At 40.3% G+C, this 15,988-nt stretch overlaps 2 protein-coding genes across 9 annotated transcripts; one reads left to right on the top strand and one right to left on the bottom strand.

The window, feature by feature from the left end:
• Window positions 1–3,984: 3,984 nt before the first annotated feature.
• On the top strand, window positions 3,985–10,450 carry LOC115683472 (high mobility group B protein 15). 8 transcript variants are annotated; one of them, XM_056321112.1, is made up of 8 exons: window positions 3,985–4,478; window positions 5,706–5,923; window positions 7,323–7,401; window positions 8,169–8,192; window positions 8,521–8,683; window positions 8,773–8,898; window positions 9,007–9,404; window positions 9,737–10,450. In XM_056321112.1, exons 2-8 carry the CDS (start codon window positions 5,745–5,747, stop codon window positions 10,220–10,222), a joined length of 1,455 nt encoding a protein of 484 aa, XP_056177087.1. In that variant the 5' UTR covers window positions 3,985–4,478; window positions 5,706–5,744; the 3' UTR covers window positions 10,223–10,450. The 8 variants fall into 8 exon arrangements, with proteins under 8 accessions (XP_056177087.1, XP_056177067.1, XP_056177060.1 ...); XM_056321092.1 differs by having other exon boundaries at window positions 5,696–5,923; XM_056321085.1 differs by lacking the exon at window positions 3,985–4,478 and adding an exon at window positions 5,143–5,405 and having other exon boundaries at window positions 5,706–5,812.
• A 3,917-nt stretch (window positions 10,451–14,367) lies between these two features.
• On the bottom strand, window positions 14,368–15,238 carry LOC115683516 (uncharacterized). Its single transcript, XM_056313803.1, has 3 exons — window positions 15,218–15,238; window positions 14,875–14,978; window positions 14,368–14,666 (listed from the first exon to the last, which is right to left on the bottom strand). The coding sequence occupies exons 1-3, from the start codon at window positions 15,221–15,223 to the stop codon at window positions 14,570–14,572; spliced, it is 207 nt and encodes a 68-aa protein (XP_056169778.1). The 5' UTR covers window positions 15,224–15,238; the 3' UTR covers window positions 14,368–14,569.
• Between the last annotated feature and the right edge of the window lie 750 nt (window positions 15,239–15,988).

Genomic DNA, 15,988 nt, shown 5'->3' with positions numbered 1-15,988 from the left:
CTTTGCTCCTCCATTGGAGACGTCAAGCCATCATTGACTCGTATTGGGTGGTTGATCCTCATTAATGCCTTGATAACCACTTGTCCTTCAAACCTCCTGCTATGAAAAGTCCTATACCTTTAAGGAATTCTTTGAATCGTCTCCTCAAGATCTTACTAGGAGTAGCTCTCCAAGATATTTGTGCAGGTAAACTTGTGCTGCAGAGATGCTTAATCACTTTGAAAGATTTCGTCCCCGCTTCATCTTGATGATGCAATGGTTATATCACTCGTGTCCTTTCATTTCACATCGTTTCTTGATGTTGTATAGATACCCAAATACCATAGCTCTTTGAATCATTGGCCTACTACACTCACCGCGCATCATTTGGCCGGTGGGAACTTACCCTGATCGCCGCGGCGCGTGGAGCTGGAGCAGGGTCGAGACTTCCTTCCCGTCCCGCCACCCGCCCTATCGCCATCTCTAAACGCAAGCGCATTCTTTGTTTGGTTAGCCTGTGTAATTTACCCCATAAAAAAGAGTGCTCAAATATGGGATTTGTCCTATGATCTATATTTTAATCTTGTCAAATTTGTATGGATCTTGGAGTGTGAACGAGCGGATGATATGAGCACACTTTTCCATGATTGCATTGGCCAAAAAAATCCTAAATCTATTATAATTGTGCCAATTCAATATTAAATTTTTTGTATTTGTGTCCAATTTTGGCTAGTTGACACTGACGTGGATGCCGGCCATCCAACCGATTCTGATGTGGCGATTGCTAAATATAACAATTTTTTTTCGAATTATTTATTTGTTTTTTAAAAAAATTCTTTCCTTTTTCTTTTTCCTTTTCTTCCTTCTTTTCTATTTTTTTCCACAATGGCCAGCGAGGGTCATAGCCCTCATCTGACCTCGCGCCTAGATCGCGAGGCATGGCCGCAACGAGGCCAGCCTTGCGATTCAGACGCGAGGCCTGGGGATCGCGGGCGAGGCCATGGCCGCCTTCGCCTGCTACCGGCAAGGCCATGGTGAGGTTGGCCTCGTCGGCCACTGTGAGGAAAAAAAGAAAAGAAGGAAGAAAAGGAAAACGAAAAAGAAAAGAAATATCTAAAAATTACCGGACTGAATTGGTACAATTGTAATAGATTTATGACATTTTTGATAATTTTGGCTCGTATGATTACGCTGAACTTCATTCACATGTACAATGACCAGAAAAATCAATGAGCACCTTAGGAAATAGGAGACTTTTCAGTGGACTTGGAAGAGCCCGGCTTATTATCCTCTCACATTCAAATAATGCCGAAGATAAAATCAAATGTGCAGTTGATATTAATAATTGACAAGTGCATGGAGTTCTACCACTAGCATATGACCTCCTTTGCATGTGACGTCTCCCCATCGCTGTTATCTACAGCATTCGTTGGTCCTCATCTTTATCACCACATACAACACATAAACACAGCAAATAATGCAAAATAGATCTTATCCTCTTCTTTTAAATGATAATTTCCAATCAAAAATAAGATCATACCCTTATTTTTTATATGTTGGATCTCATCTAACTTGAGATTTTTGAGATCATATCCTTTTTTTGGGGGGGGGGGGGGGGGGGGGGTACTATATTGACCAAATCCCTTTTATTTTTCTGGTTTTAACTATTTTTGTGTTAATGGTTGGACTATTTATTGATCCTTTCATTGTATTCCCACCCTTGAAAACTATCCGTGGATCAATTACTTGGCGGTCTGTTTTTCCTCTTTTTTGATAATCGAAGGGCATGACATGGAGACTCGGCTACTTGGAGACCTATGAAACACTCTGCAAATGGCATGAACCAGTTAAATCCAGACCTTTGGTACGTGCAGGTAGCCATGATTCAGATCAATTTGTGTGCATTTAGAACCATTCAAAGGGGTGACCTCCATTTTCAGAGCTGGAGATACACTCGTATACCCATCACGAGCATATACAATCGATGTTTTTGGAGTTCATTTTCTACAAATTGTCGTCTAGAACTTGTCATGAAGTTAGACCCATCTTTTAGCCTAATGCCATAATGAATTTGGGCTTGATTGGAGTTATACGTTGCGAATGACACGATGCGGACATGCTTTTATCCAGATAATGATTATTTAGAACAAACTATATTTACCAAAATTTTATGTTATGTATAAGAAGATGTGATATTGGTCCACCGTGTTTTTTTTTTTTGGGTCATCGCCCAATATTTATAGATTTAATACCAAAAAAACCCCATACAAATTTACCCAAAATTAATTTTTTGACCACCAAAAACTCCAAATTGGTACACTCGTGATAAATTTACCCAATTGACCACCAAAAATTCAAAACTGGTACATTTGTGATAAATTTACCATTATTAAATTGGATTAATACAAAAAAAAAATCAAAAACTAGTACACTTGTGACAAACGGAGAGTAAAACCCAAACGGGTATATCCGTCAACTATCACGTATCATTTAACTAGACAATTTAACAGTAAAATTTAACGAAAACTAATTGAGGATAAATTTATGGTCAAAAAATTAATTTAGGATAAATCTGTCACATGTGTATAAGTTTGTGATTTTTTGTGGTATTAACCCATATTTATATAGGATGCACCTTTTGTGTCATAATAAATATATACACACGTACATACACGCACCTATCAAGTATCACTAGTTTTTTTGTTTGGTCGAATAAATATTACTAATTTATCTACCATATATCTAGACATTAGATAGAATCATTATACTTTTTATTCGTTTTTGCGATCTTATATAATAGACACACCCAATAGTTGGGTCTGGCTGATGGCTAGAGCTGGGGGCCCCGCACCTTCCCCAAGGTTGAACGTTTTAACAAAAAAAAATTGGAAAAAAATTCCCAATAAATACTATTTATTTAAATATTTCTTTATGAATGAATAATGGACAATAAAAAGAAAGACTATTGCGATCCGATGAAGTTAATCGAGTATCTAATAGATTCATAAGGATGAGCAACGGTCTAGGATAGACCTTGAAACCGGACTGGACCGACCCTACCCGGTTGGTTCTACTCTAATTATTAGTTCCGAATTTTTGGAACCGGCTATATTATCGGTCCGGTCCTGGGTGTGCGAACAGACCAGACAAGACCGAGAAACCCTAGCTCCCTCATTTTAGTTTTATCTTGCATCTTTTATTCTTGTTAATGCCGCTCCTGCCTCTTATAAAGAAATGGATGTTCCACTAAAATTTGTCCTTTCAAGAAATTAAAAAAAAAAGTGAAACAAAAAAAATTGAATTGGCCAATTCCCAGGTCCGGACTAGATCAACAGGATCGGTTCCAAAGACTGGGAACCGATCCCGAAATGGTAGGTTTTAGGTTCGAGGTCCGAAACCTATCCATCATGGAATCGCATATTCCTAATTCATACCACTAACGTTATAATACTTTCCGTATATACGCCATTATCAACGGGGAACAATAGTACCTATCTCACAAAAACAAAATAGCGGGGTGAAGATAGTAAAGATATATAATTGTCAATCAGCCATTCAGCCAAATGGTTTTATCAAAGTGACACTTACCTCTGTCTTTCTTTGGCTAAGTCCATTAATTAGCATCACATCGCCTAAAAAATCTGACGAATTTGAATGGTGGTTACGCAAAACGTGAAGCTGAACAGCCCCGATGGCGGCCCGAGAAGATTGTTATCAAATCTTTTTTAAGTGGGAATGGGAGAGAGGAAGATAGGGTCGGTGATGATGATATTAATGCAGCTATAATCATGCTTTCTCATAGAGAGAGAGAGAGAGAGAGAGAGAGAGAGAGAGACTTGTTCCAAGAAAGCTAAATGCTGTTACGGCGCTCATATCTCTAATTTTGTTTTGCCGTTTCATCCGGGCAGTCAATCGGACACGTTCTTGCCCATCCATCCATCCATCCATCCCAAGATTTTCTCTGCTTGATCAATAACACAAGAAAAGTGAAAGCTTTACATTTGCGTATACAGATACATTCCAGGCATACCCATCTGCGCTTTTCATCAAGTTTCTTCTGTATAAATCTTTGTGTGTGTTTTTCAATCTTCATTGAGCACTCGGTAAAACTTTTCTTCGATCCATGTGGCCCCCCACCACTCGAACTCCCCCAATCAAGAGGCAAGAAAGATCCAAAAATCACCCTTTTACACCTTGACACGTACTCAAATTTTGTTCTGGTGGGGGGGTGGTTGAATTAGTATATATCACAAAGAATAAGATGGCCAAGAAAATAGGCAAGATATATCAGAAACTGAGCAATGCAAATCAAACCACGATTTGCTTACAATAAATAATAGTTTTTTTTTCCCCAAGAAAGGAGAAGAGAGCTTTAGCCACATTTATTGTCATCACCACTCACCAAAGGTGGGCTAAATCCGAAGCGTCTTCTTTAATGCCCCCCCCCATTATCATCATTCGTGAAACCAGCCTCCCACAGTCACTGTAGCTTGTGTCTGGTAAGTTCTGATGTGCTTTATTTTAAGTACTCTTTTCTGCAAAAAAAAGTGACCTTTGTTGTCTATCTTCATCTGGGTATATAAAAAGTATAAAACTTTCTTTCCTTCTTTTCCCCTGCTCTCGTTTTGGATTATTAATTGTTTTTCGTACGGTAAGCAACCCCGTAAGAGGCAAAGATTAGGGGCTTTGAATATCTGGGCACTACTGTTCTGGGCATTTTTCTCGCTTTTTCCCATATTCGTTGTGAATTGTTTATTCTTACTTTATCCCGTTTTCTCTGCCCTCCATGGGAAAGCAAAGAGACGGGACGCATAACGCAAAGTCTCTGATTTGAAATTTCATGGTGGGGGCCTTTCGGAGGGCAAAGGCAAGTTTTGGTCCTTCTTCTTCTAATAGAAATCCATACCCATATATATAGAGATGTGTGTATTGCCTGCGCGACTCTCACAGTGTCAGATGGAAAGCGAAGAGAAGGAAACTTTAAATGATTATAATATAATACTCCTGGAATAGAGTACAAAAGTTGGATATCATGATATCTTAGGAATGTCAGACCAGGTAGTAGGCCATGTAGCCCTGTGTTTTGACAAATAGTTGAACAGAGAGGGAGAGAGAGAGGGGATTTTTGAATCAAGATTTTACAGGGCCTAAAAGGGCGTGGTGATGGATTAATGATAGAAAAAGTTTCTTCGTAAGCCGTGATGGGTTGTTGAGTTGTTGCTGCTTCTTCTGCTGCCATCGTTTGTACGCTGAAGCAATTCATGGCTGTGACAGCTACTAAGCTGTACCACATGCTTTTCTTCTCTTGGGCTTTGAATCAAATCACACAAGACAGCCCTCCTCCTCCTCCTCCGTCTACTAACTGGAAGTTATTATTTCAGCTTTTGGAAGTCGTCGTCGCTCTCATTAAGTTTGGTTCGTCTCTTGTTATTTCAGCCCCACCAGCAATCTGAATGCTAATTTAATGGTTTATTCTTTTGCCTTTTTCTCATCCTCTAGTGTAAAAACTTTCATTTCCCCCCCTCTCTTGGGTCTATTTGTTCTCTGTTGCGTTATATTTATCCCTTTAGTCCTTTGGGATTCTGCATTTAAAAGTTTATAATCTTTCTGCTAAACACTTGATGGGTAGTTACTAACTTCATTGCTTCCTTAATAATTATAAGGGCAAGTTTTGTTCTTTTGTTCATTGCTAATTCTTGGTAATATTGGAATGAAGGTGGGGGTAGATATTGGAGCTTTTCTGGTTGAAGTGGAACGGCCAGTGGATGGCATCAACTTCTGGTGGGAACCAAAGTCCAATGTCTCCATTGAAGGAGCAAATGCAGACCTCTGGGTATCATCCATACCCTCCACCTCTTGCAGAGTATGATGAGGTTGTGGCAAGTCCTAGCCTCTTTATGACTACTTTGGAGAAGCTCCATTCAACTATGGGGACCAAATTCATGTAAAAGCTTCGCTCCCTTTTTTTTTTTGTTTTTTTCTGTAGGAAGTTAGTAACTGTTGAGCATTGTCTGGACTTGGTATATTTTTTCCTTAAACTAATAGATTTTTGAGTTGCTGGATATATACATTTTGCTATTGAGAGACCCCTATATCTCTTTAGCTAGTTAAAATTATATAGGTCCGGACAAAGGACTCCTTTTATTGGTCTAGTTTTAGTTTCTTGTAAGGCGTAGTATTAGTAGATGGATGCTTCATTTTTCCATGGTTGGCTGAGAGAGAAATAATGTGGTTGCCCTTTGCTATTTTTGGTACTAGAAAATAATATTCCAACTGGAAAATGAACTTAATATTCTGCCAAGTGGTGTTTTCTATCTGTTCGTGGACCACATAATGGACATTTCACCCGTAAAACTTGTTTCTGAATCTGGCATGTGGAGCTTAGAAAGGGACTTCAGTTATTTTGCACCATTTTAAGGACATGAACATTGGTGAACCGATTCGCTTGACTGGCTTGTGTTGCAAAATAATTGGCTGTCTTTGTCCATTTTATCTTCTGCAGTAATTGGGACTGCCCCAGTCATCCTAACTGGGGAGTTCCAAAGCTCCTTAATAGAAATTGTGATCTTTCATTCTTGTAAGCTGTGATTCTTTGGACAAGTTTCAAAACGATGCACGAGAATTAGAGCAAAACTGTTGTATGTATGTCTATTTGAAGATCCGCCGAGACTACAGTTTCTAAGGGATAAAAGCATTAATTTATACCGGGGGTGCTTTCAGACAATTAGCTAGGCTAGTTTGCTTTCACTTGCTTCTGCAAGGAGTAAGTCATTCTTTGCCTGGTGGTTGTGTGTGGATTTTAAAAAAAATTATCTGTAAACAGCAAGCACATGTACATGCACCAAAAGCTAATGCTTATGCGGTTATTGAGGATTTTGTGGAGTTGCTAAATCAGTGAAGGCTTTAAGACTTGATTTTCTCCTTCATTACCTGAGAAAGCATATGGGAGCACATTCAGTTGGCAAGCTGTTGATTGGCCAAACAAAAAAAAAGGTTAAGCAAGCTGTTGGCGTTACATATTGAAGTTAGGTATAAATTGCAGAATTAGTTGACAATCTCAACCAGGCGAAAACAGTCATTTTGCTTCTTTGAGAGTACAAAGAGAAGAGTATGTCTTGTTTGTCTCTGTCATCAGCTTCATTGAAAATACAAAGCAATCGCTCTAGCTACTCTATTGATCCTATTAATATCTCTGCAATTAGGTGTGTCTGAAGTTCTTACATAGATAAAACTTGAAGTAGTCTAATGATTTGACATGTACTGATATTCATTTGGTCATCTATGTTGGGTGGTCTTGCTTTGCTGTTGTCTCTCTCTTCATATCCTCAATTCCATAATAACAGGATTCCTATCATTGGTGGCAAAGAGCTTGACTTGCATCGGTTATTTATAGAAGTAACTTCTCGCGGGGGCATTGAGAAGGTAAAGATGTTACATCTTTCCATTATGTTGGGAATTAGTTTGTCATTTCCTTGTCCAAGAGTCTTCCAAATGTTCATCTGCCATTTCATCGGATCAATATAGCATTTTGCCATACACTTTGAAGGAGTAGGGATTACTTCCATATGCAGGTCTTCAAGAGATGCATGAAAATGATGGTCATCAATCTTCTCTTCTTTCAATTATCTTGAATACCATTACTTTGGTCTGCCACTTTTACTTAGAGGAGAATATGAATAGTTTATGTGACAACACTGAAAAATTTAGTTTGGTATGTGACTGATAATCATTCTACCGAGCGTGACTTAACTAGTATGTGCATCTTTCTTTTGTCACATTCAAGGTACCTCTCAACTTTGCTTATTCATGGGCTTTTGTTTTATGGTTTATTTGGCTTTAGAGATTATTCTTCTTTTCGTGTTCACTGAATATTTTTTTGAAAACTGTTCAATCCCTTTATCTTCAAGGAATGTGTTTGGTATGCCAAATTCGGGTTTATTTTTTCAGGAAGTTTTCTCCTAATTTTCGTTTGAAATCAATCTAACGTGTAAAATCTTCCATAAAATGTCACTTTTATTTTAATTGCACCTTGAAATCTGTGAAGACCTAGATAATTATCATTATTGTTCAGAGAAATTTCAAAACCGGACATGCTACCAAATGTATTTGACCAGTTTACTGATGATGAAAAGAAACTTGGATCAGAAATGTATGTTCTATTAATCTTTCTGCTGTTCCTTTGGTCGAAGGGAAGAAACTTTGAGGACAACAAGGTAGATTTCCTTCTGTTAATCTTGGATCAAAGGTGTGTGTTCTATTAATGTTTCTGCTATTCCCACTTGGTTTTGGTCGTTATATAGCTCATGAAACTTTTCATGTATGGTAAATTTACATATTAGTAGTATAGTTTTGAGGGCTATGATGTGGAATGTAATCGACAGTGAAACTTGACATCTAGATATTTCACTTTGATGGATCTTGTAATTATATCCGTCATGTATGGTCCTTCTTGAATAAGGTAAAGAACAGACAATAGATGTAAGCTGTGATCATCTTCTGGTCATCTCGTCTAAAGAATTTTCTGACCAATTGAACCGTCAGATCATTAGGGAAAGACGATGGAAAGATGTGACTGCAATCTTCAATTTCCCCTCCACTGCGACAAATGCCTCGTTCGTGCTGCGCAAATATTATGTTTCACTGCTTCATCATTATGAACAAATTTACTTTTTCAAGGCTCGCGTTTGGACTCCTCTTTCTGCTGGTTTGTGACTGGACTACTCAAATTTTTCATTTGAGCTACTGTCGCAGAACGTTGATGATACTTTTTATCGGATGATTTTCTTCTCCTAGGAACTCTGCAGAGCCCTCCCGTGCCAACATTTTTGGCACAGCAGATGGAAGCTATGCGTCCTGCACAAGAAAGCAAAGTGCCCATGACTGCGCAACCAAGGACAACTGCTTCGGACTTGCGTCGAGGTCTCGTATTGTGAATCATGTGAACTACGAGTAGCTGTTTACTGTGGTTTATATTAACTTGACTATGGCTGTTTTTGAGTGACATTTACGCTCTCTTCTATATTGCAGCAAGCACTGCCTGGCCAGCGAATTCTCCTGTGGTGGGGGTAATCGACGGGAAATTTGAAAGTGGGTACCTTGTAACTGTTTCAATAGGCTCGGAGAAGTTAAAGGGTGTGCTTTACCAAACACCTCAGAGTGCTGCCGGAAAAATGCCTCAGCAATTCAATATCTCCATCAATAACAACAATGTAGCTGGAAGTTCTGGCATTCAACGTCGGCGCAGAAGGAAAAAATCCGAGATCAAGAGGAGGGATCCCGCACATCCGAAACCTAACAGAAGCGGTTATAATTTCTTTTTTGCTGAACAGCACGCAAGATTGAAACCTCTCCACCCTGGGAAGGACAGAGAGATAAGTAGGATGATTGGCGAACTTTGGAACAAGCTAAATGAATCTGAGAGAGCTGTAAGGACCTTGCCTTTTCTTATCTATTCTTTCTTAGAAATTACCTAATTATGGGTCGAATCAGCCCTCTTGTGGTCTGCATTGGTGCTTTTGATGTCTGCAATTGCGTGCGCATTGAAGATACCATTACGTGTAGCCCAGTTTGATAGGTGTTGCTCATGTTTTAAGCTCGGTGGGCATGCTTTGGCTAAAATGTGCTGGCCCTGGACCGGCTTAATCAAAGTGCGTGCTAGTTCTAGGAGTCGATTCCAGCTTATCCACGTTGATCTGGTCCGAATCGGTACATTCGTGCTGTTCTCCTTGTAATCGTTTTGTGTTTGATGGCTTTGAAGGTTTATCAAGACAAAGCGCTCAAAGATAAAGAAAGGTACAAGATGGAGATGGAGAGCTACAGGGAGAGATTGAGGATGGGACAGGTCGTCAGCGATGCTGTGCCCCTGCAACAGCGACTTCCTGAACTGGACGTGGACATGGTGGATGCAGATGCGGATGCAAATCCTGAAGAGACTGAAGAGGGGAATTCTCCCCAGACGCAAGATAACGAGAGTAGCTCTGATAAAAGCTTTTCTGAGGAAGACGACAAAGACACCGAGAAGGAATTGGATGCGGAGCCCTCACCTGTATCCGCTGTGGTCCTTGAGAGTAGCAATTTGGATGTCAATGATGCACATCCTGAGATGGATGATACAAATGCAGAGGAGGGTCATGAGAAGCAGGACATAGCGGTTGAGAATGTTGTAGTGGCAGAAAGCATCAGAGATGGGACTGAAAATGTCGAAGATGGGAACAAAGAAAAATTGGGCCAATCTTCGAGCTGAAGGAGGAATTTTTTTGCTTCGAAATATTTCAGGGAAGATCATTGGCAGAGATATTTCAGTTCTTTTTTTACTTAGTGGTTCTAATGTTGTTTAGTGAGAGCTACATGTTCTTTTGCAGAATTAGTAGTTTTAAGTTTGGCCAACCCTGGACAGTTTGGTCTTTATTGTGAAGAAACTTCTCTTCACGGGTTGAAATTTGAATCAAGTAGGAATGTCAGTGTCTATTTTTACGAACTGCGCATGTTCCCAAGGACTATTTTTCACAAGGCTAGATTCAGAAGAACGGTAAACATTGCTTAGCTCACGAAAACCGAGATCATGTGCCTCTCATACTTAAACACATGATCAAGATATGTCAAGAAATGCACATGAGTTGCTAAGAAGGATCTTCTCTCCTCTTAAGGCAAGAGCTAACCGTTATTGTTAGTAAAAATACTTTTTTTCTGCAATTAGTGAAGAAGAGCACAGATTCCTCGAATTCCCCAAGAAAAACAACTTATTTCAACTTATGTCAAAGATGCATTTGCAGAACTTAAACTTTGGACCGTCCAATATAACAGACCAAACTAAGATATCCGGCTAAAGATGGTGAAGTCAAATCTGTCTAAGGTAATCAATGCACATACCAAAATTTGCAGATTGGATTTGGAAATGAGCTCAGATAAGGCGGAGGACTAGCGAAGCTTTCTTTGATGTTGCAATTCGAATGTAGCCCGAGTCAGTCCTGCACATAAGAGACTTGCCTGAGCATGCTCCCTAGCGAGACATTCCTGGTAGAGAATCCTAGGATGCTGGGAATGACAGTTTCACTTAAAAAGTGTTGCTGATGCTGCGTTGCTAGACTGAGGACAACCTGAACATTCCTGAAAATCCTTCCGGATGATGAAGGTTCCCTTTTTTGGGATAATGTTCCTCTGATGCGGTTTTATGTGGGGTTGTTCAGATATAGATTCAATAGCATAGAAGGAAATTGGACAAAGAGAGAATTTGTGCAATATATATTCTTGGAGACCACCGAGCGTGGTTAGCTCGATGATTTTATGCTCGCCCGACTTTTAGATCATAAGTTCGAGCTATGTTATAATCAACCTCTAGGTAACTTGTGCTCGTGAGCACTGCTATCTTGTGTGAAGACAGTTGTGGACTACAAGAAGCCGGTGGGACTGTCATGATGAGCTCGCCGGCTTCCGACCTTATTGTCTCAGACGGTGTCGAGGAGCTACGAATTGAATAATAAAATATGACATATGTAGACTTAGATAAAAGATTTACGTGCCTAAACTTGTGCATGTTACATTTCAATGTCCTTGTCAGATCATTTTTGTCGTGTAATGCCATGGTTAGATAACATGAACGCTTGACCTGGTTATGATCGAAGAAATGTTGGTAAATGGCGACATCACATAACGCGTCGTAAAACTGGACAAGTGCGGGGTGAATCAGCCGATGGTAAGAAATGAAATCAAGTGTTTGGAGGGTAAATAGAACAACCGTGAGTGATTTTATTTGCAAATAGCCATAAGAAAGATTTATTGTAGTCTCATCTCACTAAGATCAAGCCAATTTGCAATCCATGATTGACGCTAAATATATACACATAGAGACGTACCCTTCATGAATTATGTAGCTCAACAGGTCGTTTTTCTAGAGAGAGTCAGATCTGCCAAAATGCCAAGAAGGAAAAATTACCAATCAACCCTACAAAACCTATTAAAAAGATGCCAATTCAGTCCTAAACATTTCAAATTTTGCCAATTTAGTCCTAAACATTGAAATTTTTCACAAAAATTTAGAACTAAATTGATAAAATTTTCAAAAAATTTGAGATTGAATTGGCATCCATACAATAGATTTTGGGATAAAAAGCTTGTAACAACGGACCCACCAATTGGTGCCCACGACTCATTGCTTCCTGGGTTTTGGGTTTGGACTAATCACTTACCGACAGTTCATCTCTCTTCCTTAACCTTTTATTCCATCTTGTGCTTTTTGAAGATTAGTGCTGGGAGTTTTTCTTTTTAAGACTCTGGCCATGTGCTTTTTCCCATAATCACGCATGTTCTGTCTTCAAACTAAACTTAAAGTTAGCACCAGGTTTCCCAAGTTAAGAGATTTAAAAATCACTAAGATTGAGAGAGTAATCATCCCTCCTTCCAGTTGAACAGAGAAAGAATGGACAATTATTGAATACATTAGCCAGGAGATCTCATGGACTAATCTAAGGTTATTTCATTGTCATATTCGTGTCCTCGCATGATTATGTCTCTCTCCATATCTCACTCTCATCATAGCTTATAAAGTAGGCACATTCTCCTCGTACAAAAAGAGGCCTTATGAAATATCAGAGGCCACGTTTCTGTAGGCTTTGAGGCCTTATGAAATATCAGAGGCCACGTTTCTGTAGGCTTTCTTTTGTTATTCTCTTTTTCCCTCTTATCACAACTCAACCATCTTCATTCTAGCTAAGCCTCACATAAAGAAAAAGAAACTCGAACAGTTTGCCTTTCCATGGAAGCATGCCACAGGCCAACTCCAACAGCAGCCAACTTTTTTGGGCGATCATTTTATGGTTCTTCAAAAAATTTTGAGAGGAATTTCATGAAAAAACTCAATCAAACTCGATCTTTTGAAGAATTACTCCAATATGTTCGTCTAATTGACATTCGCCTGTAGGCCAACATGGAAACTATATGAAGACGCGACGTAATGGATGTATATACCATCTTCACTGAAACAGCGAGCCGCCCAGGATATTTCGACTCCCACTATGACCAAGCAAACTAGCCAATTAAGGCAACTTCGTCGATTCCGAAACTTGTTGGGGACAGTTCCAAGGGTGACAATAACGAAAACCTGGATCCATGACATCAGATCTATTGACATGGGAGTACATAGATTGTTAAGATTAATTTCACATAATGCCACCGATGAGCGATCAATAAGACCCAGATAGACGTAGCAGAAATACTAAAACCTATTAAGGTAATCTCCATGCTTGGAGAGATTGTCAATTGTATTGTCCACTGTCCAATGATACTCCGGACTCATATCTTGGCGATCCTAAAACACGCAATTCTCCCACGGTGATTTTGAAATGCTACAGTTTTCAAGTTCAATTCGTCATTATTGAAGCTCAGTACTCTGATTTTGATTCACACATTGATTTGGCCTTGTTGATCCTCACAGGCCATTCCAGTCAACCCGATGCACAGATCTCACCTTACTTACAATGTCCACTCCGCAAGAACTGCCAGTTTACTTGAAAGCTTATTAGCAGGATAAAATGCCATCAACCCCACCATCCAAATTTTGCCATAGTCCTCCAACATAAACATAGCACAAAATGCAAATTCTCAATGTGCCGTCCTACATTCGGTGAAGGACTGAGTCCTCCTATCTCTCACCTACACTAGGATTGAAATGGGTCAAGACATCCTCACAAAGCCTTACAAAAAAGATCCGCATCGAAATAAATCGACAACTAAAATATGCTCTAGAGTATCATGGACTAGGAAAGACGAAACACATTAAGGCTGACAGAACTTTCAACAGCTGTGCCCACAAAATGTCATTTTAACCAGCAGAAAGGCGTTGCACGGAAATTTAAGAGATTCAAAGAAATCCAAAAGCCAACATCATCATCTCGACCATATGCAACACATACTTTTAAGGACAATGATCTACTGTATTTAACCAATCCAAAAAGATCCACAAGCCAACGACATTCAAGCTATATACAATGAATAGTTCCAAGAACAATGAACCATGTTGAAGGAATATCTGCTGGGCAGTGAAAACTTCTGTAAGAAATTAAGAACCCTCGCTAGTTTATGAATTATTGAGACTTCAATATGATTGAAGCTGCACCTTCGCTGAGAACAATGATAGACTGGCACTTGCTAGATTCACCTGCGTTGTCAGTCACGCAGCTAACTCTCCCAGTTTTCATTAATTAGCTTCATAAAATGCATGAGTTCTAAAAGGACATTCCATCAAGACTAATAGTCGTTGACCCCGATGTACTATGAGCTTCAGCCGACCGGTTCGAATGCTCTTCAAAAGAGTGACTTCAAGACAATCAGGTTTGAAGGAGCTAGACCATCACTGACTCAAGTAAGTTAAGAAGACTAATAATAGACGATCGCTGATACAAGCACACGACAATGATGGGTTAGATTCTTAATAACCACGAAACTTCTCAACATTGTACAATCGGAAACATAACCAACAACCCCAGTCAAACTGACATCGACTTCTTCATATGGAAACTATATTCAACCAGAACACTGAACAAAAGACAACCCTTCACAGGAAAAGGAGAAAGAAACCCCATTGCACCGACATCTTTCATTTTTTGTTGCTGCTTTTACCTCCGGCGTCCCCGCTGGATGCCCCCCCCTGGGCCGCCTTCTTCGCGGCCTTCTCCTGCAACGCCTTCGCATCCCTGATTCGATTCGATCAAACAACCCCCGATCAATTTCACCACCAAACCCACACCAAACATCTCATCAACAAGGACAAAACAAGAGTCGCCAGATCATGATCAACGGAAAAACAGACGACCCTCCATAATTCAACGAGAGAAAAAAGCAGGGGATTTCCCAAATCAACCATCGCTTAAACCCAAATCGAGATCGAGAAAAAAAACCGACCTCTCGCGGCGCTGCTCAGGGGTCAACCCGTCGTCCTTGGTGCTGCCCTTCTTGCCACCTCGCGACTGAGCTCTCTCCCGGTCGCGATCTCTCTGGTTACCGCGTGCAGCAGCAACATCAAAAGATCAAGAATCAAGGAAAAACAACAAGGACCCACGAATTCTTTCGCGCCCCTTTTCGGGAATCAAGCGAGCAAACGACCCAAAAAAAGCAACACGCACAATCGAAACCCCGAGGCAAGAAGACCAGCATCGAAACGGAAACGCTACGAGCAAATTACTGCACCTCAAGAATACCCGAAAAAAACCCAGAAAAGAAAAGGACGAAGAGATCGAAGGATATGAGTCATGATCGGAAGCGGGCGGAAGGGAGGGAGGGAGGTGAGGCCCCTTCGAGCGAGGAAGTCGTCGGCGCAAAGAGGAAGAGACTTGCAGCGGTCGGCGAGCGAGATGTGGCTGCCGGGGCAGTCCGTGCGCGGATATATATTTTGTTCGCCAATAATTTTTGGTGCGAAATGTCGGAATCGCCCCCTGTCTCTCGCCAACAGTCAACGGCTATTTTCGCCCTTCGCGGTTGGCCAAACGCCTCACGTTTTCTCCACTCAAGACTTAAAAGGTAATTTAGATTCCCATTCCTAGCCTGTGTGGTCTATGGGCTAGGTGGGGTGCACACAAGCAATATATATATATATATATATATATATATATATATATATATATATATATGAAAAATTCCAAATCAAAACCTAAAGTGGAGCAAAATTCTCAAAAAATGTCCAAACTGAATATAGTGTCAAATAAAGATCTGAAGTGCCCAATTAATCTCAAATAGGAATTTGAAGTCTTCAATTAAAATCTCAAATAAGGAATTTGGGTTCGCAGGCGGTCAATCTTCACCGTAGGCGAGCGTATTCTTGTTCCGGCGATCGGAATAAGGGCAATTTGATCTTTTACTTTTTTTTTTCTCTTTTCCTTTTCCTTTTCTTCTTCTTCTTTTTTTCCTCTTGTCCCTCCGCCGGCCTCAGGTAGAGGCCACCCTCGCCCGACCCCAGCGAGGGAAACCTAGGGCCGCCCGGCGCCAGCGTGGGCGGCCCTGGGTTTCCCTCGCCCGCCCC

Source organism: Syzygium oleosum, unplaced genomic scaffold, assembly GCF_021117445.2.
Source record: "Syzygium oleosum isolate NSW1041296 unplaced genomic scaffold, Sole_v2.1 Sole_v2.01, whole genome shotgun sequence".
Classification (NCBI taxonomy): domain Eukaryota; kingdom Viridiplantae; phylum Streptophyta; class Magnoliopsida; order Myrtales; family Myrtaceae; genus Syzygium; species Syzygium oleosum.
This window is presented reverse-complemented; position numbering and strand designations above follow the sequence as displayed.